Below are 21,934 nucleotides of genomic sequence, written 5' to 3' on the forward strand. Positions count from 1 at the left end.
TGCTCCGTGCCCGTGCCCGTGGTCTGGAGGCCCAGGTGCTTTGTGCCCATGCCCGTGGCCTGGAGGCCCAGGTGCTCCGTGAGCGTGTCCGTGGCCTGGAGGCCCAGGTGCTCCGTGAGCATGCCCGTGGCCTGGAGGCCCAGGTGCTCCGTGCTCGTGCCCGTGGCCTGGAGGCCCAGGTGCTTTGTGCCCGTGCCTGTGGTCTGGAGGCCCAGGTGCTCTGTGAGCGTGCCCGTGGCCTGGAGGCCCAGGTGCTTTGTGCCCGTGCCTGTGGTCTGGAGGCCCAGGTGCTCCGTGCCCGTGCCCGTGGCCTGGAGGCCCAGGTGCTTTGTGCCCGTGCCCGTGGCCTGGAGGCCCAGGTGCTCCGTGCCCGTGCCCGTGGTCTGGAGGCCCAGGTGCTCCGCGAGCGTGCCCGTGGTCTGGAGGCCCAGGTGCTCCGTGAGCGTGCCCGTGGCCTGGAGGCCCAGGTGCTCCGTGCCCGTGCCCGTGGCCTGGAGGCCCAGGTGCTCCGCGAGCGTGCCCGTGGCCTGGAGGCCCAGGTGCTCCGTGCCCGTGCCCGTGGTCTGGAGGCCCAGGTGCTCCGCGAGCGTGCCCGTGGCCTGGAGGCCCAGGTGCTCCGTGCCCGTGCCCGTGGTCTGGAGGCCCAGGTGCTCCGTGCCCGTGCCCGTGGCCTGGAGGCCCAGGTGCTCCGTGAGCGTGCCCGTGGCCTGGAGGCCCAGTCCCTCCAGTGCCCTGTGTTCCCCGAGGGAAGTGTTGCCATGGTGAGGGGCGGTGCCGAGCGGGTTTCGGGCTGTGGGAAAGCAGCAGGAAGGACGGAGCACCGCGGAAGGCTGGGTGCGGACGGAGCTCAGGCTTTCCTGCGGCCGAAGGTGGGAGGAGGAGTGGGGGTGGGGGTGAGCACTGGCAGGGAGCAGTTTAAGCCACCTCTGCCCTCAGCCCACAGCAGACACACGTCAACGCGTTTCTCCACTCGATTTCTCAAAAAGAGCCCTCCACACATACGGCTGGGCTTGGGCAGGCTTTCAGAGGTGAGCGATGCGCTCGCTCGCTCGCTCGAGGGAAGCAGGGCTGTGTGCCACCTGCCAGCAACACTTCAGAGGAGAATCCCTGGTGAGCAAGTTCACACCCGGCTGGGTTTTCAGCAGCCCAGATGACAGCGGCTCCAGCTGGCACCCAGGGGCCGTGGAAGACAGGAGGTGGGTGGGGCAGCCCAGAGCAGAGTCAGGGTCCCCAGGTACACACAGCTGCTGCTACCTGGTCCAAGTGCCAGCAGGTATCCCCTAGGGCCGGGGAGCAGATGGAGCGTGACCGGAGAGCGGCTGGAGATGCGCAGCCTGCCGCCAGAGACTCCCCCCCCCCCGCCCCCGCCCCCCTCCCCTCCCTCCCCCCCCCGCCCCTGCCCCCCCTCCCCTCCCTCCCCTCCCCCGCTCCCGCCCCCCCTCCCCGGGGAGCTCGGGCTGCTGGCTGACCCACAACAGGGTGACAGACTGAAACACAAGCGGCATTTCATCCTGACGGCTCCCTCCAGTGGGGACACCTCTGAGGAGAGGTGTCTTGTTCCCACTGAGAAGGCGCTGGCTCACAAGCCCCAGCAGAGGCAGGGGCCCAGGACAAGGAGCTCAGCAGCGACCAGCCACCGACCCTCAGGGGGCAGGGTCAGAGGTCACCCACAGGCACCAGGCAGTCAGTTCAGGCCTTTTCTTTTCTTTTCAAGCCAGCAGACATGCTTGGAGTTAGAGCTCTGAGCTCTCAGAGATGCACAGATTTCCTCAACTCTGCAGGACCGCAGTAACTCAAAGGAAACACCCCAACGCCCTGGGCCTGACATACTTTCTCTAGGACAGAAGCATTCCAGTCTGGTTTTCCTCTACTGAAACAGTGCACTGACTTGGGATGCGGGGTGCTCCTGTGTGTGAGGGTCCCAGCAGGCTTGGGGTGCTCCTGTGTGTGAGGGGTCCCGGCAGGCTTGGGGTGCTCCTGTGTGTGAGGGTCCCAGCAGGCTCCTCCTGTGTGTGAGGGTCCCGGCAGGCTCCTCCTGTGTGTGAGGGTCCCGGCAGGCTTGGGGTGCTCCTGTGTGTGAGGGTCCCAGCACTGCAGGCTCGGGGTGCTCCTGTGTGTGAGGGTCCCGGCAGGCTCGGGGTGCTCCTGTGTGTGAGGGTCCCGGCAGGCTCGGGGTGCTCCTGTGTGTGAGGGTCCCAGTACTGCAGGCTCGGGGTGCTCCTGTGTGTGAGGGTCCCAGCACTGCAGGCTTGGGGTGCTCCTGTGAGTGAGGGGTCCCGGCAGGCTTGGGGTGCTCCTGTGAGTGAGGGGTCCCGGCAGGCTCCCTCCAGTGCATGTAGGGACAGAACCAAGAGGGAGCCCAGGGAGGCTCAAGAGAGATGCCCCAAATAAACACCCTCGGCTAGGATGTAGCTCGTGTGGGAACACTTGCCTTGCATAAGGCCTTGGTTCCATACCCAGCAGAGAGAAGAGAGAGGAGAGGGGGGAGGAAAGGGGAGAGGAAGGGAGGGGAGGGGAGGGGGGAGCTAAGACAGGAGAGGAGGGGAGGGGAGGGGAGGGGAGGGGGGAGCTAAGACAGGAGAGGAGGGGAGGGGAGGGGAGGGGAGGGGAGGGGGGAGCTAAGAAGACAGGAGGGGAGGGGAGGGGAGGGGAGGAGGGAGCTAAGAAGACAGGAGAGGAGGGGAGGGGAGGGGAGGAGGGAGCTAAGACAGGAGAGGAGGGGAGGGGAGGGGAGGGGAGGGGGGAGCTAAGAAGACAGGAGGGGAGGGGAGGGGAGGGGAGGAGGGAGCTAAGAAGACAGGAGGGGAGGGGAGGGGAGGGGAGGGGAGCTACCTGCTGTCTTTGCGGGAGGGGAGGGGAGGAAAGGAGGATTTAACGCCACTAAACTGTGTGTTTAAAAATTGGCGCCAGTGGCCCCTGCCTATAAGCTTAGTTACTCAGAAGACTGAGATCTGAGGATTGAGCTTTGAAGCCAGCCCAGGTAGAAAAGACCATGAGACTCTTATCTCCAAGTAACAACAAAACAAAAGCAAAAGTAGAGTTGTGGGCCAAGTGGTGGAATTCCGGCCTTGAGCAACAAAGCTCAGGAAAGCGGCCGGGCCCTGAGTTCAGGAAGGTGCGCGGGAGGCCGCGGACACGCAGGCTGTGACGGCCTCCTTGGTGACTAAGGTCCGATAAATGTCCAGGGCGAGTGCCAGAACAAGGACCCCCCCCCAGCAGCAGGGGTAGGAGATGGGACTTTCGGCTACAGTTAAGTCTTCATACCGGCGCTGCCCGCGGGGCCTGGCCACGTCTCCGTCTCCTGCACGCTGCTGGGGCGGGCACCGGCCTCAGACCCCACGGCCCAGGGCAAAACCAGGACCTCACCGTCTGCAGCCCTCCAGTGTGGCACAGGAGTGGCCGGCGCGGGCCGGCAGCAAGCCTGCCTGAGGCGGCGAGAGCGCGGGGCCGTGGGGGGAGCGAGAGCGCGGGGCCGTGGGGGGGCGAGAGCGCGGGGCCGTGGGGGGGTGAGAGCGCGGGGCCGTGGGGGGGGCGTGAGCGGGGCCGTGGGGGGGGCGTGAGCGGGGCCGTGGGGGGAGCGAGAGCGCGGGGCCGTGGGGGGGCGAGAGCGCGGGGCCGTGGGGGGGGGCGAAAGAGCGGGGCCGTGGGGGGGGCGTGAGCGGGGCCGTGGGGGGGGCGAGAGCGCGGGGCCGTGGGGGGGGCGAGAGCGCGGGGCCGTGGGGGGGGGCGAGAGCGCGGGGCCGTGGGGGGGCGTGAGCGGGGCCGTGGGGGGAGCGAGAGCGCGGGGCCGTGGGGGGGCGAGAGCGCGGGGCCGTGGGGGGGGGCGAAAGAGCGGGGCCGTGGGGGGGGCGTGAGCGGGGCCGTGGGGGGGGCGAGAGCGCGGGGCCGTGGGGGGGGCGAGAGCGCGGGGCCGTGGGGGGGGCAAGAGCGGGGCCGTGGGGGGGGCGAGAGCAGGGCCGTGGGGGGGGCGAGAGCGCGGGGCCGTGGGGGGGGTGAGAGCGCGGGGCCGTGGGGGGGGCGTGAGCGGGGCCGTGGGGGGGGCGTGAGCGGGGCCGTGGGGGGGGCGTGAGCGGGGCCGTGGGGGGGGCGAGAGCGCGGGGCCGTGGGGGGAGCGAGAGCGCGGGGCCGTGGGGGGAGCGAGAGCGCGGGGCCGTGGGGGGAGCGAGAGCGCGGGGCCGTGGGGGGGAGCGAGAGCGCGGGGCCGTGGGGGGGGCGAGAGCGCGGGGCCGTGGGGGGGGCGAGAGCGCGGGGCCGTGGGGGGAGCGAGAGCGCGGGGCCGTGGGGGGAGCGAGAGCGCGGGGCCGTGGGGGGAGCGAGAGCGCGGGGCCGTGGGGGGGGCGAGAGCGCGGGGCCGTGGGGGGGGCGTGAGCGGGGCCGTGGGGGGGGGCGAGAGCGCGGGGCCGTGGGGGGGGCGAGAGCGCGGGGCCGTGGGGGGGGGCGAGAGCGCGGGGCCGTGGGGGGAGCGAGAGCGCGGGGCCGTGGGGGGGGGGCGAGAGCGGGGCCGTGGGGGGGGCGTGAGCGGGGCCGTGGGGGGGGTGAGAGCGGGGCCGTGGGGGGGGCGAGAGCGCGGGGCCGTGGGGGGGGTGAGAGCGCGGGGCCGTGGGGGGGGCGTGAGCAGGGCCGTGGGGGGGGCGAGAGCGCGGGGCCGTGGGGGGGGCGTGAGCGGGGCCGTGGGGGGGGGCGTGAGCGGGGCCGTGGGGGGGGCGAGAGCGGGGCCGTGGGGGGGGACGTGTGCGGGGCCGTGGGGGGGGCGAGAGCGGGGCCGTGGGGGGGGACGTGTGCGGGGCCGTGGGGGGGGCGTGAGCGGGGCCGTGGGGGGGGCGTGAGCGCGGGGCCGTGGGGGGGGCGAGAGCGGGGCCGTGGGGGGGGCGTGAGCGGGGCCGTGGGGGGGGCGTGAGCGGGGCCGTGGGGGGGGCGTGAGCGGGGCCGTGGGGGGAGCGAGAGCGGGGCCGTGGGGGGGCGAGAACGGGGGAGGGGGAACGTGGGGGGGGGCGTGAGCGGGGCCGTGGGGGGGGTGTGAGCGGGGCCGTGGGGGGGGCGAGAGCGGGGCCGTGGGGGGGGCGAGAGCGCGGGGCCGTGGGGGGGCGTGAGCGGGGCCGTGGGGGGGGCGAGAGCGCGGGGCCGTGGGGGGGGCGAGAGTGGGGCCGTGGGGGGGCGTGAGCGGGGCCGTGGGGGGGGGGCGAGAGCGCGGGGCCGTGGGGGGGGGCGAGAGCGCGGGGCCGTGGGGGGGGCGTGCCCCGAGGCAGTGATGGGGAGGGGACGGGGGGGGGGGGGGAGCCGAGCGCTGGGCCTGGCCGACTCCACGCTGGAGCAGCCTGGGCGCAGGGAGGAGGCCGGGGGCGCGGTGGCGTGTGGTCCATCGTGTGGCCAGGGAGCCGCCGGACACTCACCAGTGCCGGCGCCTGGCGCGTCTCCAGGACCTCCTGCAGGTGAAGGCTGTTTCTTGGCGGCTTCCGGGGCCGGGCGGAGTCTGGGCACGCTGGCGGGGTTGTGCAGGAAGTACCGCAGTGCGGGGCTGCCCTCCCTGGGGGGCCCTGGGGGGCGCCGTCGGTCCACACCAATGTCCTCCTCGGGGCTGAGCTTGTCGGGCTGGAGCCGGCCGGAGGCCCGCAGCCCGGGAGGGTAGCTCAGCGCGGACGCGCGCGCCACGTAGGTCAGGACGTTGTCGGGGAAGGGGTCCTGGCCCTGGGGGGACGGAAGAACAGATCAGGACGAGAACCGAGCGCCCACCAGCTGCCATGCTCAAGTGGCTTTGAGCTGGGTCCTGGAGGCCCAGACAGGACGAGGCCTTCTGAAACGTGAACCCAAGGCAGGACCCGTCCCCCTGCCGACCCGCCACCCCAGCCCCACCTTTCATCATTGCTGTGGCTCTGGTTTATACTGTGAGCTACGGAGGTACTCACAGGCCCAGGGAACCAACTCAGCGGTCCTCCGTGAGCTCACAGGGCTCTCCAAACATCACCGCTAAATAATTCTGTCCCCAACACAAACCTCGTCCACACCGGCTGGCGTGGCAGCCAGAGCTGCTGTACACTGTCTCTGGAGGCTCCTCTGCTATAAACAGAACCCCACAGGGGCTGGGAAGGTGCTCAGTGGTAGAGCGCTTGCCTTGCATGCCTGAGGCCCTGGGTTCGATTCCTCAGCACCACATAAGCAAAAAGAAAAAAGCCGGAAGTGGGGCTGTGGCTCAAGATGTAGAGCACTATCCTTGAGCTGAAGGACAGCACCCAGGCCCAGAGTTCAGGCCCACGACCAGACCTCCCCCCACAAAAAAGAACCCCACAACACAACCTTTTTTCTGACTCACTTCCAAAGAGCACCATCAGGTTGGTGTTAGAATCTCTCTCCTATTTAAAGTGGGGTAATAAAATCGCATTTTGTATATTCACTTCACAGTCCACAGACATTTGGATAGTCTTTATTTTTTTTCAGTTTTGGGGCCTGAACTCTGGGCCTGGGCGCTGTCCCTCAGCTCTTCAGCTCAAGGCTATTGCTCTACCACCTGAGCTACAGCGCCACTTCTGGTTTTCTGGTGGTTTATTGGAGATAAGAGTCTCATGGACTTTCCTGCCCAGGCTGGCTTTGAACCATGATCCTCTGATCTCAGCCTCCTGAGAAGCTGGGATGACAGGCGTGAGCCACGGGTGCCTGGAGGCAGTCTTCACTTTTTGATTATTCTGAATGCTGCTCTGAACAAGCAGGGTGGGCACACTTGCCTTCAGTTCTCGAGTTCAAGTCCCTGGGGCACCTACCATGCGGCCCTGAGAACCGCAAGCTGTCTTCTGCATCGTTGTGCCGCTCTGCGGCTCCTCCGCTCCCTGCCTGGTCCGGCTTTCCTGTCCCAGCATCCCAGGCTCCCGGGGCTCACTGTGGCTGTCGGCATTTCTCTGAAGACTGCTCGTGTCGTGTCGGGCATCCTCTCCGGGGACGTGCCGCCTCGGGGGACCTTGTGCCTTCCCTTTGCAGAGATGCTGTGGAGCACGCGGCCGCGGGGCCGGCGTCCCCCGCCGGCGTGCTCCGACTGCGGGAGTTTATTTCCCTCCAGCTCCTCTGCTGTGCATCTGGGATATTTCTACACCTGATGCAGCAATATTTTTGAAGGGCAGCTGTCAGGGCCGATTTGATAAATAAATACCATTTCACCGCCTGAGGTCACCTGTGGAGCTCTGAGACTTTCCCCTTCGCTCCTCTTCTAGGACAGCCCTGGACAAGCAAGGCCAGTGCTCATCCTCACCCTAGCATGGAGCGCAGCGGAGTTCTGATGATGGCCCCCGTACAGCTCCCTGGATGAGCACAGCGGTCTCACGGTGAGACCCCAGAGGCTGCCGTTCACCGCAGGCTGCTGGCCCATAGCGATCGTGAGTCATCAGGTACAAAGCCACAGCTCACTCCCGGATCAGTGATTCCAAGGGTCCGGGGCTGGGGGTGGTAATGTTGGGCTGGTTGCAGCTGACAGGGAAGAACTTGGGCAAATCACTTCACCTTTTAAAACTTGTTTCTCCTGGCAAATAAGGAGTTTGACATGGTCTCTGAGGAGATTTTTCTGTGGTTGTTTCTAAAATGATATGACTTTTAACTATCAGCCAGACTGACTCACTTTTTCCCGAGGACCGGCTGAAATCAACTGCTCTTCCTTTAGAAAAGGCAAAGTAAACTGGGAGAGAGACACAACAGCCCCTCTAGCAGTTTCCCACAAATTGGGCCTAGGTGTCAATCCAGGGCCGTCTGTCTCTCAACACCTGCTCGGGCTGCTGTGCTGCGGCCAGGGTCTGCATCCGGAAGCTTCATTAATTTACCTGCAGCGCCTCCTCCCCCGCCAGCACGCAGCCGAACCTGGAGCTCCGGCCCAAGGCCTCTGATTAGCGTCACACTGGACCGCTCCAGGCACAACACCGCAGCACAGAATCACAGTGTCCGTGTGGCAGGCGAGGATGAACAGTGGCTTGTTTATGCTCAGGATCAAATTAGGGTGAAAAGAGACTCGAACATGTTGGCAGGCAGCACACAGGAGAGCTAATGGGAAGGCTGGTCCCACGCTTTGCAAATGCTCCAGACACCAAGCTGCCCTCCGGGGGGCAGCGGTTGGCTCCAGGAGGAAAGGGTTCTCTTCTCCTGCCTCTCGCCCCAGGGGAGGGCCTAAGTTGGATCTCAGCTCTGAGGCGAGACGCTCTTTGCGTGATGTGGTAATGGAGTCCACTCCCTGGCAGTGCTGGACACGGAGCCTCACTGCCACTCTCGGCCCTGCTTTCCCAGAAGCCATCAGGACCCCACGGAACACTGCGGAGAGGCCCGTCCGCTTGAGTTCAGAACTACGGCTTGTTTACAGGGCTCTGTAAAGACGTTTCTAGTCTGAGCGCATCCATGGCATGAGGTTTTCTGAGATAATGCGGACGATGGTGTAAATCAGCAGAGGCATGGACCCCAACCAGCTTCAGCATGGATGAAGACTCTCCTGCACCAAGACCTTCAACTCCGTAGGAGACACCTTAGTCTGGGCCCCTCGGTGAGGCCCAGTGTTGGTGAACACAGGGACGCGCCTGGCTTAGCACAGGGCCCAGAGAATTCGAGAAGTGGCAGCCAGAGTCACCATCAGCATCCATAGTAGCATCGTCCCACCTCAACAACAGTGGAGACGCGAGCTTCAGTGTCGGCACAGCGCCAACATCCACAGCACCGTCCCCACCACCAACGGCAGCGGGTCCCCCCGGAGCTTCCTGTCGGTCTGAGCAATGGCTGTGCCCTGCAGGGCGGGGCTGGGAGGCGTGCTGGGTGGAGACCCCACAGCACAGCGGCCGCCACTGCCCGCACCTCACTGCCATGCCTGCTGCGCGCAGAGCCCACGGGACATTTTCTGAGGGAGAACAGCGCTGACGTGGGCCTGTCCGCAGACAGCTTGCAGACGGACGTGTGAGTTAGGTGAGATAGATCAATGGCTGATTAGAACCACCGAAAAGCAACGCTGGCTTGAAAGGTGGTGATTTTGTTCCGTGGGGCAGAGCAGCGCAGCTTTCTGGAGCCGGTGTCCGCGGCGGCTCCCCTCAGGCCTCCTCCCCGACCCCCTGCGGAGGGCCCGGGGCTGCCGCACTCCCCTCCTCAAGCGGCACAGCGATGGCCCAGACTGACAGGGCGGCTGGCGGACCGAGAGCCAGGGCTGTGAGGAAGACAGAGGGGCCTCTGCTGGCCGCTCACAGGCCTCAGACACCCGCCGGTGAATCAGATAATCAGGGTATCTTTGCTCCCATCTGCCCGCAGCCCGAAGGCAGCACTGACAGGCACCTGATCAGACTTGCCACGGCCTGCCCGGAAGCAGCCGCAGTGACTCTGCCCGGGCTTCCTAACGAGGCCTGCCCGGAAGCAGCCGCAGTGACTCTGCCCGGGCTTCCTAACGAGGCCTGCCCGGAAGCAGCCGCAGTGACTCTGCCCGGGCTTCCTAACGAGGCCTGCCCGGAAGCAGCCGCAGTGACTCTGCCCGGGCTTCCTAACGAGGCCTGCCCGGAAGCAGCCGCAGTGACTCTGCCCGGGCTTCCTAACGAGGCCTGCCCGGAAGCAGCCGCAGTGACTCTGCCCGGGCTTCCTAACGAGGCCTGCCCGGAAGCAGCCGCAGTGACTCTGCCCGGGCTTCCTAACGAGGCCGGCCCCCGGCAAAGCAGCCGCAGTGACTCTGCCCGGGCTTCCTAACGAGGCCTGCCCGGAAGCAGCCGCAGTGACTCTGCCCGGGCTTCCTAACGAGGCCGGCCCCCGGCAAAGCAGCCGCAGTGACTCTGCCCGGGCTTCCTAACGAGGCCTGCCCGGAAGCAGCCGCAGTGACTCTGCCCGGGCTTCCTAACGAGGCCAGCCCCCGGCAAAGCAGCCGCAGTGACTCTGCCCGGGCTTCCTAACGAGGCCTGCCCGGAAGCAGCCGCAGTGACTCTGCCCGGGCTTCCTAACGAGGCCGGCCCCCGGCGCAGGCGGTGGCTGGGCTCAGGAAGGGTGGAAGGGGACCTGGGCGCTGCTGTAACCGCCTGCCCGTCCATGTGGAGCTGCTGGGGCTGGGCCGCGTGCAGAGCGTGGCTTGTCTAGCCCATCTCTGTGTCTCCCTGTGCCGTTCTACCTCTGTCTGTTTATCCACGTAGCTCTGCTTTTGTGGCTCTGTCATAGGTCTGTGTCTGTCTGTCTCGGTATCTATCTACCTATCTCCATTTCTCTGTGCCCTTCGTCTAGCCTATGTGTTTCTCTGCCTGTGTTTCTCTATTTTGCTGTCTCTGAGTCTCTGTGTCTCTCTGTCCTCTCTCTCCATGTCTGGGTCTGGGTCTCTGTTTCTCTCGTCTCTCCCTCTCTCTGTCTCAACACATGACAGTGGCAGTGTCTACTGGTGTGGCGCCCGCTTGGACGGCAGGAGACGTGTGTGGGAGCCCTGCTGGGACAGCGCTGTCATCCAGCTAGAATCGGGCCCCACGGGGATCCAAAGGTCCCCGCCAGTGTGTGCTGTGCTCCTCTGAGCGTCTACTCCGAGAAGCCGGTGCTGATGAGGTCCTTACATCTCACAGAGCCCGCAAGGTTGCAGAAGGACAGGGTGGAGGAATCGTGCAGGAAGTGGCATTTACACTAAGTGGTGCCAACGGGAATCTCTGTGCACGAGGCTGTGTCTGCAAGTCCTCAGACAGAGCGCGCTCTGGGCAGAGAGGCTCTGTCCCCGCTGCCGTCGCTGCCCCTGCCCCTCCTCCCGGCGCCCGCCCTCGGCGCTCCCGCCGCCTCACATCCGCAAAGAAAGGGAAGAGCTTCCATCTCCATTCTACCCACTCCAGCAGCAAGGGGCTGCGCGAGGGGTCCTCCCAGGGGCGTGTGTGCCCCGCCGGGACTCTGACACCACCCACGCAGCAGGGAGCACGTCCCACGGGGACGGGCGCCCGGGAGGCTCCCTTCTGTCTGCGGCAGGAAAACTACACCGCTTGTGCTCAGCTGAGGCGGGAGAAGGAGACTTAGAAACGTTGGTTGGGCCTTTTAAAAATCCAAAAAGGATCAAAGATTTCTAAAATATCAATAAGCTGGCCTTAGATCGCTATAAAATGCCTCTGCTGTTTGCTGTTTGGGCTTCTCCTGGTCCTCCTATATTACAGCCCCTTTTCCTCTCACACTCACCTGTACACACGTTTGGCTTTAGTACAATAGACATAGAGCTCATCTCTCAATTTTACCCTGCTTGAACATCAGCAGTCCATTATGCAGTGATGATCCGTGTGGATCTCAGTCCTCCATCACCATGCAGTGATGATCCGTGTGGATCTCAGTCCTCCATCACCATGCAGTGATGATCCCTGTGGATCTCAGTCCTCCATCATCTCACAGTGCATCACCATGCAGTGATGATCCGTGTGGATCTCAGTCCTCCATCATCTCATAGTCCATCATGCAGTGATGATCCGTGTGGATCTCAGTCCTCCATCATCTCATAGTCCATCATGCAGTGATGATCGGTGTGGATCTCAGTCCTCCATCATGCAGTGATGATCCGTGTGGATCTCAGTCCTCCATCATCATGCAGTGATGATCTGTGTGGATCTCAGTCCTCCGTCATCATGCAGTGATGATCCGTGTGGATCTCAGTCCTCCATCATGCAGTGATGATCCGTGTGGATCTCAGTCCTCCATCATCATGCAGTGATGATCCATGTGGATCTCAGTCCTCCATCATCATGCAGTGATGATCCGTGTGGATCTCAGTCCTCCATCATCTCACAGTGCATCACCATGCAGTGATGATCCGTGTGGATCTCAGTCCTCCATCATTTCATAGTCCATCATGCAGTGATGATCGGTGTGGATCTCAGTCCTCCATCATGCAGTGATGATCCGTGTGGATCTCAGTCCTCCCAGTATCTTGGCAGTCCGTCAGCCAGTAGTGCTGGTCCGCATGGACCTCAGTCCCCTCACCCCAGCAGGGTTCAATGTCGGTTCCCTGGAACCTGTTTGTTTCAGCTTCCAGTCTCCTGAATCAGAGGAACTCATAGGCCTTCTGGACAGGTGCCCTCTGAGTTCTCAGCCCTCCAGTGTTTTCTGTTCTCTGTAAGATGCTGTTTACCACCTGCTGCCTTCTCCAGAGGCTCCGCAGAATGGAGCTCCGGACCACAGGCACCAGGGCCGCTCCCTCACCCCATCTACACCAGGGGCAACTAGGAACTCCTTTCCCTGTCTGGTAGGTCTCTCCTGCTGTTCCACTCTGTGAGATGGGCCACACCTGTGTTCCCCAGGATGAGTTCACACTGCCCAGGTCCAGTTCTTCAGGTTCTCTGGCTCTCTGGCCAGCTGTGCTCCTCCTCTGTGCTCTCCATGCTGTGCTCCTCCTCTGTGCTCTCCATGCTGTGCTCCTCCTCTGTGCTCTCCATGCTGTGCTCCTCCTCTGTGCTCTCCATGCTGTGCTCCTCTGTGCTCTCCATGCTGTGCTCCTCTGTGCTCTCCATGCTGTGCTCCTCTGTGCTCTGCATGCTGTGCTCCTCTGTGCTCTCCATGCTGTGCTCCTCTGTGCTCTGCATGCTGTGCTCCTCTGTGCTCTCCATGCTGTGCTCCTCTGTGCTCTCCATGCTGTGCTCCTCCTCTGTGCTCTCCATGCTGTGCTCCTCTGTGCTCTCCATGCTGTGCTCCTCTGTGCTCTCCATGCTGTGCTCCTCTGTGCTCTGCATGCTCTGCTCCTCCTCTGTGCTCTCCATGCTGTGCTCCTCTGTGCTCTCCATGCTGTGCTCCTCTGTGCTCTGCATGCTGTGCTCCTCCTCTGTGCTCTCCATGCTGTGCTCCTCCTCTGTGCTCTCCATGCTGTGCTCCTCCTCTGTGCTCTCCATGCTGTGCTCCTCCTCTGTGCTCTCCATGCTGTGCTCCTCTGTGCTCTCCATGCTGTGCTCCTCTGTGCTCTCCATGCTGTGCTCCTCTGTGCTCTCCATGCTGTGCTCCTCCTCTGTGCTCTCCATGCTGTGCTCCTCCTCTGTGCTCTCCATGCTGTGCTCCTCTGTGCTCTCCATGCTGTGCTCCTCTGTGCTCTGCATGCTCTGCTCCTCCTCTGTGCTCTCCATGCTGTGCTCCTCTGTGCTCTCCATGCTGTGCTCCTCTGTGCTCTCCATGCTGTGCTCCTCCTCTGTGCTCTCCATGCTGTGCTCCTCCTCTGTGCTCTCCATGCTGTGCTCCTCCTCTGTGCTCTCCATGCTGTGCTCCTCTGTGCTCTCCATGCTGTGCTCCTCTGTGCTCTCCATGCTGTGCTCCTCTGTGCTCTCCATGCTGTGCTCCTCTGTGCTCTCCATGCTGTGCTCCTCCTCTGTGCTCTCCATGCTGTGCTCCTCCTCTGTGCTCTCCATGCTGTGCTCCTCCTCTGTGCTCTCCGCCAGCTCTGTTCATCCTCTAGGTTCATACTGTCGAGGTGGCCGTGGATGGTCTCCAGACCCCATGTTTTGAGTCCATTTACATCTTCCACAAGTAACGTATAGTCATCTTTCCTATTTCCCTGCTCTTAGGCACTCTTCCTGGTCCACTCCTCCATCGATTTACAAAGCCTTTCTTTGGGCATTCTCTCCATACTGCACGTGCTCCATTTTCAGTAGTAGTGTCTGCTTGTTTTTGTCTGTTACCAAGTAAGGCTGAAACCTGAAGAATAGGGACTGGCTTCTAGCTTTCTAATCCTAGCACTCTGCACACTTTCTGATATGCTAAACATGATTTGTACTATGTTTCTAAAATAAATCAATAAATGGTATTGCCAAATAATGCGTCTCAGCATCACAGTGAGAGGAGACCTTGCGGAGCTCCCGTAACAGCTGAGCACCGCACGGACTCGGCCAGCGCTCTCCAGTCAATAAAACAAGAAGTTGGGCGACTCACTAACAATGCAGAAGTAATGATCACACTTTGACTCAGTGATCAATAAGAGCTCACTTAGTGTGTCAGAGCAGTAAGCTGGTAGCTTTGATTTCAGAGGTGCAGTGTGGCTTTATTCCCTATGGCTTTTGTTACAAACAAATCAGTAAGAGAACCTAGAAGATCATAAATTCGGGTATTTCTTTGACTATGCTGGAGCTAGATGTTTTTAATGGTAAGTATGTAGAAAAATATGATTTGTAAACAGTTCATTGGAAATTGACCGTGCTTCGAAATACCTTCCGTGGGTGAAGTTTAAATTGCCAGGTGAAATCCTTCATCACAGAGTAGTGGGGTGGGAGCAGCCTTCCCAACCCCACTGTTGGGGTCTCCAGAGCAGCCTTCCTCTGCCCCTCAGTCTTTGCTCATTAGAGCGACGACTTAAACACTCAATAGAGAAAATAATGCGCGCTGAATTCTCATGAATTGTTTTTAATGTCGAGAAACATCTATCCTAAACAGAAGGAAAAGCACCTGAACCAAAAATGCCACCCAGAGCTCTGCTTCTGAACAACCCGAGGCCACGATGCTAAATGGCCCTATGATCTGATGAGAATTCATCAGTTCCCATTGGAGCAAATGAGAGGGGAGGGAGGCGCGTGAGGAAGGAGTCAGGTCGCGTGTGAGCACGAGGCAAAGGCATCCACGGCCGGGCACAGCCAGGAGTGGGCCCCTCTGCAGGGCAGGATGGGACAGGGCTGCTGACGGGTGCTGACCACACCCCTGCCAGCCCCTTCCCGGGGCCTCCTTCCCAGGACCACGGGTTAGCCATGGCCACCGAGCCTGTCTGCGTCTCCTCTCCTGGGGGGCCGGCGCATGCCTTCACAGCCCGCACCCAGTCCCACCTGAGGGGTTCCCGAGACTGCCGAGGTCAGAGTGCCACGTAGTGCACTTCCGCACGCCCTTCCTCGCAACTCCGGACGTCAGGACGGCCTGCTCACCACGCTGTGTCTACCACACTTGCGACCACCGCTCCTGCCCACTGCAGTGGACCTGACCCCTCGTGGGCTCCCAGCAGCTGCACGGAGCTTTCCCCTGAACTCACGCAGGCTAGCCGGCCGTGGGCAGGAGCGGGGATGCTCTCTGTGCAAGCTGGCACGCCTTCTGTCCCAGGCACCCTCCCGCCCCGACCTACGCCCAGGCCGCCGGTCCTACCGGTGAGAAGCCGCCTCACCTGCTTTAGGAAAGCAGCAAGAGGCCAGCACACCAGGGACCAGGCCAGCCCCAGCCCACTCGGGCCCCGCATCCCGCCCTACCTGGCTGCCATGTCCTTTCTCAAGGGACAGCAAAGCTCTGCTCTGTGGTGCCTGGTCCCAAAGAGCAGTCCCTGGGTTCCAGGGATGAAAGTTGGCCACTGTGGCCACCTGTGATAAGGTCTCTGCTACGCCTGCAGCATGCAGAGCCCCAGCCAGAGCCTTCCACACACAGCCCAGAGCCTTCACACACAGCCCAGAGCCTTCACACACAGCACACAGCCTTCCATAAACACAGCCCAGAGCTTTCACACACAAACAGCCCAGAGCCTTCACACACAGCCCAGAGCCTCTCACACACAGCCCAGAGCCTTCACACACAGCCCAGAGCCTCTCACACACAGCCCAGAGCCTTCACACACAGCCCAGAGCCTCTCACACACAGCCCAGAGCCTTCACACACAGCCCAGAGCCTTCACACACAGCCCAGAGCATTCACACATAGCCCAGAGCCTCTCACACACAGCCCAGAGCCTTCACACACAGCCCAGAGCCTTCACACACAGCCCAGAGCCTTCACACACAGCCCAGAGCCTTCACACACAGCACACAGCCTTCCATAAACACAGCCCAGAGCTTTCACACACAAACAGCCCAGAGCCTTCACACACAGCCCAGAGCCTCTCACACACAGCCCAGAGCCTTCACACACAGCCCAGAGCCTCTCACACATAGCCCAGAGCCTTCACACACAGCCCAGAGCCTCTCACACACAGCCCAGAGCCTTCACACACAGCCCAGAGCCTTCACACACAGCCCAGAGCATTCACACATAGCCCAGAGCCTCTCACACACAGCCCAGAGCCTTCACACACAGCCCAGAGCCTTCACACACAGCCCAGAGCCTTCACACACAGCACACAGCCTTCCATAAACACAGCCCAGAGCTTTCACACACAAACAGCCCAGAGCCTTCACACACAGCCCAGAGCCTCTCACACACAGCCCAGAGCCTTCACACACAGCACACAGCCTTCCATAAACACAGCCCAGAGCTTTCACACACAAACAGCCCAGAGCCTTCACACACAGCCCAGAGCCTTCCACACACAGCCCAGAGCATTCACACATAGCCCAGAGCCTCTCACACACAGCCCAGAGCCTTCACACACACAGCCCACAGCCCAGAGCCTTCACACGCACAGCCCAGAGCTTTCACACACATAGCCCAGAGCCTTCACACATGGCCCAGAGCCTTAAAACACACAGCCCAGAGCTCTCACATACACAGCCCAGAGCCTTCACACACAGCCCCAGTCCAGAGCCTTCACACACAGAGTCCAGAGCCTTCACACACACACAGCCCAGAGCCTTCACACACAGCCCAGAGCCTTCACACACACACAGCCCAGAGCCTTCACACACACACAGCCCAGAGCCTTCACACATGGCCCAGAGCCTTCACACACAGTTCAGAGCCTTCACACATGGCCCAGAGCCTTAAAACACAGCCCAGAGCCTTAACACACAGCCCAGAGCCTTCACACACACACAGCCCAGAGCCTTCACACATGGCCCAGAGCCTTAAAACACAGCCCAGAGCCTTAACACACAGCCCAGAGCCTTCACACACACACAGCCCAGAGCCTTCACACACACACATCCCAGAACCTTCACACACAGCCCAGAGCCTTCACATGCAGCCAGAGCCTTCACACACAGCCCAGAGCCTTCACACACACAGCCCAGAGCCTTCACACACACAGCCCAGAGCCTTCACACACACAGCCCAGAGCCTTCACACACACAGCCCAGAGCCTTCACACACAGCCCAGAGCCTTCACACGCAGCCCAGAGCCTTGACACACACAGCCCAGAGCCTTCACACACACAGCCCAGAGCCTTCACACGCAGCCCAGAGCCTTCACACACAGCCCAGAGCCTTCACACACAGCTCAGAGCCTTCACACACAGCCCAGAGCCTTCACACACACAGTGCAGAGCCTTCACACACACAGCGCAGAGCCTTCACACATAGCCCAGAGCCTTAAAATACAGCCCAGAGCCTTCCACACACAGCCCAGAGCCTTGAAACACACACAGCCCAGAGCCTTAAAATACAGCCCAGAGCCTTTACACGCACAGCCCAGAGCCTGCCACATGGCCCAGAGCCTTCACACACAGCCCAGAACCTGCCACATGGCCCAGAGCCTTCCACACAGCCCAGAGCCTTCACACACAGCCCAGAGCCTTCACACACAGCCCAGAGCCTTCACACACAGCCCAGAGCCTCAAAATACAGCCCAGAAACTTAAAATACAGCCCAGAGCCTTCACACACACAGCCCAGAACCTTCACACACACAGCCCAGAACCTTCACACACACAGCCCAGAACCTTCACACACACAGCCCAGAACCTTCACACACACAGCCCAGAACCTTCACACACACAGCTCAGAGCCTTCACACACACAGCTCAGAGCCTTCACACACACAGCCCAGAGCCTTCCACACAGCCCAGAGCCTTCACACACAGCCCAGAGCCTTCACACACAGCCCAGAACCTTTACACACACAGCCCAGAGCCTAAAAATACAGCCTAGAGCCTTAAAACACACAGCCCAGAGCCTTCACACACAGCCCAGAGCCTTCACACACACAGCCCAGAGCCTTCACACACAGCCCAGAGCCTTCACACACACAGCCCAGAGCCTTCACACACAGCACAGAGCCTTCACACACACAGCCCAGAGCCTTCACACACAGCACAGAGCCTTCACACACAGCACAGAGCCTTCCATAAACACAGCCCAGAGGCTTCACACACACAGCTCAGAGCCTTCACACACAGCACAGAGCCTTCACACACACAGCCCAGAGGCTTCACACACACAGCACAGAGCCTTCACACACAGCACAGAGCCTTCACACACACAGCCCAGAGGCTTCACACACACAGCTCAGAGCCTTCACACACAGCACAGAGCCTTCACACACAACCCCAGCCCAGATGCTTCACACACATATCCCAGAACCTTTACATACAGCCCAGAACCTTCACACACAGCTCAGAGCCTTCACACACAGCTCAGAGCCTTCACACACAGCCCAGAGCCTCCACACCCACAGCCCAGAGCCTTCACACACACAGCTCAGAGCCTTCACACACACAGCCCAGAGCCCTCACACAAAGCCCAGAGCCTTCCACACACACAGCCCAGAGCCTTCACACACAGCCCAGAGCCTTCACACACACAGCCCAGAGCCTTCACACACACAGCCCAGAGCCTTCACACAGCACAGAGCCTTCACACACAGCCCAGAGCCTTCACACAAAGCCCAGAGCCTTCCACACACACAGCCCAGAGCCTTCACACAAAGCCCAGAGCCTTCCACACACACAGCCCAGAGCCTTCACACAGCACAGAGCCTTCACACAGAGCCCAGAGCCTTCCACACACAGCCCAGAGCCTTCACACATAGCCCAGAGCCTTCACACACAGCCCAGAGCCTTCACACACACAGCCCAGAGCCTTCACACACACATCCCTGGCCCAGAGCCTTCACACCCAGCCCAGCTGCCCTGCACTGCCTCTTCTAGAGCACAGAGGCCGGCCTCCCCTGCCCTCCTCTCCCCTCCCCTGCCCTCCCCTCCCCTCCGCTCCCTGCCCTGTCCCCACTCGAAGATGGACCGCTGAGGAAGCTGGGGACTGACCATGCCCAAGCCTGCTCCTGGCAGGCCTGTTCAGTTACCGACTGTCCAGCAGGGAGTGGCTGCAAGCTCACCTTGGCTGGCGGTGCCCCCTGCTCCACCCTGGCGTGCCCACGTGGGCTGGCAGCCCCGGATACAACCCCCAGGTAGGGCAGGTATCGCTGAAGTGCCTGGGCTAGGGCGATCTCATTCTGCAGGCCCTGCGGCTGCTCACGGTCGGCATCCTGTGGCCAGGCCCTGGAGAGGAGGGAAAATCACCAATCAGTGGAGTTCCTTCTGTGCGGCAGGCTGGTGGTGTGAGATGGGAGGGGCAGGGAGGAGAGGGTGCATGGTACAGCTGCCGGGGGACCGCCCGCGGGTGTCCAGCCTGGAGGAGAGCCCACGAGTGTCCAGGCTGGAAGGACCACCCACAGGTGTCCAGGCTGGGAGGACCACCCACAGGTGTCCAGGCTGGAGGAGAGCCCACGAGTGTCCAGGCTAGAAGGACCACCCACAGGTGTCCAGGCTGGAGGAGAGCCCACGAGTGTCCAGGCTAGAAGGACTACCCACAGGTGTCCAGGCTGGAGGAGAGCCCATGAGTGTCCAGGCTAGAAGGACCACCCACAGGTGTCCAGGCTGGAGGAGAGCCCATGAGTGTCCAGGCCGGGAGCACCACCCACAGGTGTCCAGGCCAGGAGGAGAGCCCACGAGTGTCCAGGCTGGAAGGACCACCCACAGGTGTCCAGGCCAGAGGAGAGCCCACGGGTGTCCAGGCTAGAAGGACCACCCACAGGTGTCCAGGCCAGGAGGAGAGCCCACGAGTGTCCAGGCTAGAAGGACCACCCACAGGTGTCCAGGCTGGAGGAGAGCCCACGAGTGTCCAGGCTAGAAGGACCACCCACAGGTGTCCAGGCCAGGAGGAGAGCCCACGAGTGTCCAGGCCAGAGGAGAGCCCGCAGGTGTCCAGGCCAGGAGGAGAGCCCACGAGTATCCAGGCCGGAAGGACCACCCACAGGTGTCCAGGCTGGAAGGACCACCCACAGGTGTCCAGGCCAGAGGAGAGCCCACGGGTGTCCAGGCCGGACGAGAGCCCACGGGTGTCCAGGCTAGAAGGACCACCCACAGGTGTCCAGGCCAGAGGAGAGCCCACGGGTGTCCAGGCTAGAAGGACCAACCACAGGTGTCCAGGCCAGGGGAGAGCCCACGAGTGTCCAGGCCGGGAGGACCACCCACAGGTGTCCAGGCTGGGAGGAGAGCCCACGGGTGTCCAGGCCAGAGGAGAGCCTGTGGGTGTCCACTGTCCTCACCACGGAAGAAGTAGGGAGGCAGGGCCTACGGTGAGCTCTTGTGCAGGACTGGGCAGTGGCTCCCAGAGGACCCATGCACCAAACTGAACTGTAAGAGCAATGGAGGACAGCGAGGCGTCTGGGAGCTTGGGTGGACCAGGGGGGCAGGGCAGGGAGAGCCCAACGGAGGAGGCCGGCCCGGGAAAGGAGAGCCTAACAGAGGAGGCCAGCCCGGGAAAGGCCGCCTCCCCAAGCCGGTCTCCACAGGCCTCAAGCCCAGCTCCGGGGCGGGTTTGGTTTGCGTCCAGGCAGACTGACTTCTAAGGCACTGGCCAGAGGGAGATGGATCTGTCTCTGCAGGGCGCCTCTGAGAGGAAGAAAATGCAGGGGGAGGCGCACACCTCCCTGCCAGGGCGGAGTGCTCCCCGTCAGCAAACACCAGCGGCAGAAGGCGGCATCACACACATCTCAGGAAGAGGAAAAAGCTCAGCAGAATGTGTTCCTTCCCTGCTGGCCTTTCTGTGGCCACGGTAGCTACCGCTTCTTATCAACCTGGAGCTGAGGGAGAAGCAGCCAGGGCGCCCGGCCCCTCGGGGCTCAGCAGCCGGGGCGCCCGGCCCCTCGGGGCTCAGCAGCCGGGGCGCCCGGCCCCTCGGGGCTCAGCAGCCAGGGCACCCGGCCCCTCGGGGCTCAGCAGCCAGCCAGGGCGCCCGGCCCCTCGGGGCTCTGCAGCCGGGGCGCCCGGCCCCTCGGGGCTCTGCAGCCGGGGCGCCCGGCCCCTCGGGGCTCAGCAGCCGGGGCGCCCGGCCCCTCGGGGCTCAGCAGCCGGGGCGCCCGGCCCCTCGGGGCTCAGCAGCCTCCTGTCTCCTCCTCTTCCACCCTGCTGGTCTGGAACTGCTTGATTATGATGCTCTTGATTTTCACGCTTCTCCTGGGGCTCATCAAGCTGCCTCGGGCCCCTACATTTATCATTTTTACTACATTAAAACAATTTTGATCTTCATTATGTTTTTCTTCCTCTAATCCACTCTGATGTGTGTGCCCGCACAAGTGATGGAATATTATTCAGCCATAAAGAGGAATGGAAGCATGCTTTTGCAGTAGAGCAGATGATGTTAAGAGGATGTTAAGTAAAATAGCAGACCCAGAAACACAAATGCAGCATGTTTCCCCTCATGTGTGAAGGCCAAAGAAGAAAGTCAATGTGAATGTACATCAGTGATTTCTGCAGATGCAAAGTGGAGCCCGGAGGGCCGGGGAGCCAGCCACCAGTAAACAGCTCCCCAGGAGGAACCGCACTGAGCTCCACGGCAAGCGCTGGCCCTCACAGCCCTCACGGCTGCCTGCTATACTTGGTGCAGGTCTGGGGGGGAGAAGCCCACGGCTCCAGGCACAAGGACAGACACAGGACAGTGCTGATCATCCCAAGTGCACTGTCAGGTGATGAGCACACACTGGGTGTTCAAGTACCACACCCAGACCCATTAGCATGTTCATTGACATATGACTTAAAAAGTAGGTTTACCAAAAACCTTGCTATTTGTGTTTATATTAAATCCATCTTGGAAGTGGCGCTGTGGCTCAAGTGGTAGAGCGCTAGCCTTGAGCTGAAGAGCTGAGGGACAGCACCCAGGCCCAGAGTTCAAGCCCTGCAACTGACAAAAAAATAAAGTACCACACAAAAATAAATCCATCTTGCTCTTATTTCTGTGCCTTTTCAAGGTAAATTGGCTCAGACTTAAACACACCTATAATTGGCTGGAATCTTGTGTTCTGTGTTAGCTGAGTGTACTTTGACTGAAGTTAATTTACTTGTCTGGCATTTTGTCTGTTTCTCTCCCTAATTGGTAATCAATGTGAGCGAGCCACGTTGTGAGCATGTCTTCAG

At 61.9% G+C, this 21,934-nt stretch overlaps 1 protein-coding gene across 4 annotated transcripts in view; it reads right to left on the bottom strand.

Annotated features, from left to right (window-relative positions):
• Ptprn2 (protein tyrosine phosphatase receptor type N2) overlaps positions 1-21,934 on the bottom strand; it is a 594,518-nt gene that overhangs the window by 348,155 nt on the left and 224,429 nt on the right. For all 4 annotated transcript variants that reach the window (XM_069997165.1, XM_069997166.1, XM_069997163.1 and 1 more), the window contains exons 4-5: positions 18,856-19,018; positions 5,391-5,685 (exon numbers count right to left, since the gene is read on the bottom strand). In XM_069997165.1, coding sequence (XP_069853266.1) covers positions 5,391-5,685; positions 18,856-19,018 — 458 coding nt within the window. The remainder of the gene's footprint in view (positions 1-5,390; positions 5,686-18,855; positions 19,019-21,934) is intronic.

Source organism: Dipodomys merriami, unplaced genomic scaffold, assembly GCF_024711535.1.
Source record: "Dipodomys merriami isolate MVZ:Mamm:240054 unplaced genomic scaffold, mDipMer1.0.p SCAF_5, whole genome shotgun sequence".
NCBI lineage: Eukaryota > Metazoa > Chordata > Mammalia > Rodentia > Heteromyidae > Dipodomys > Dipodomys merriami.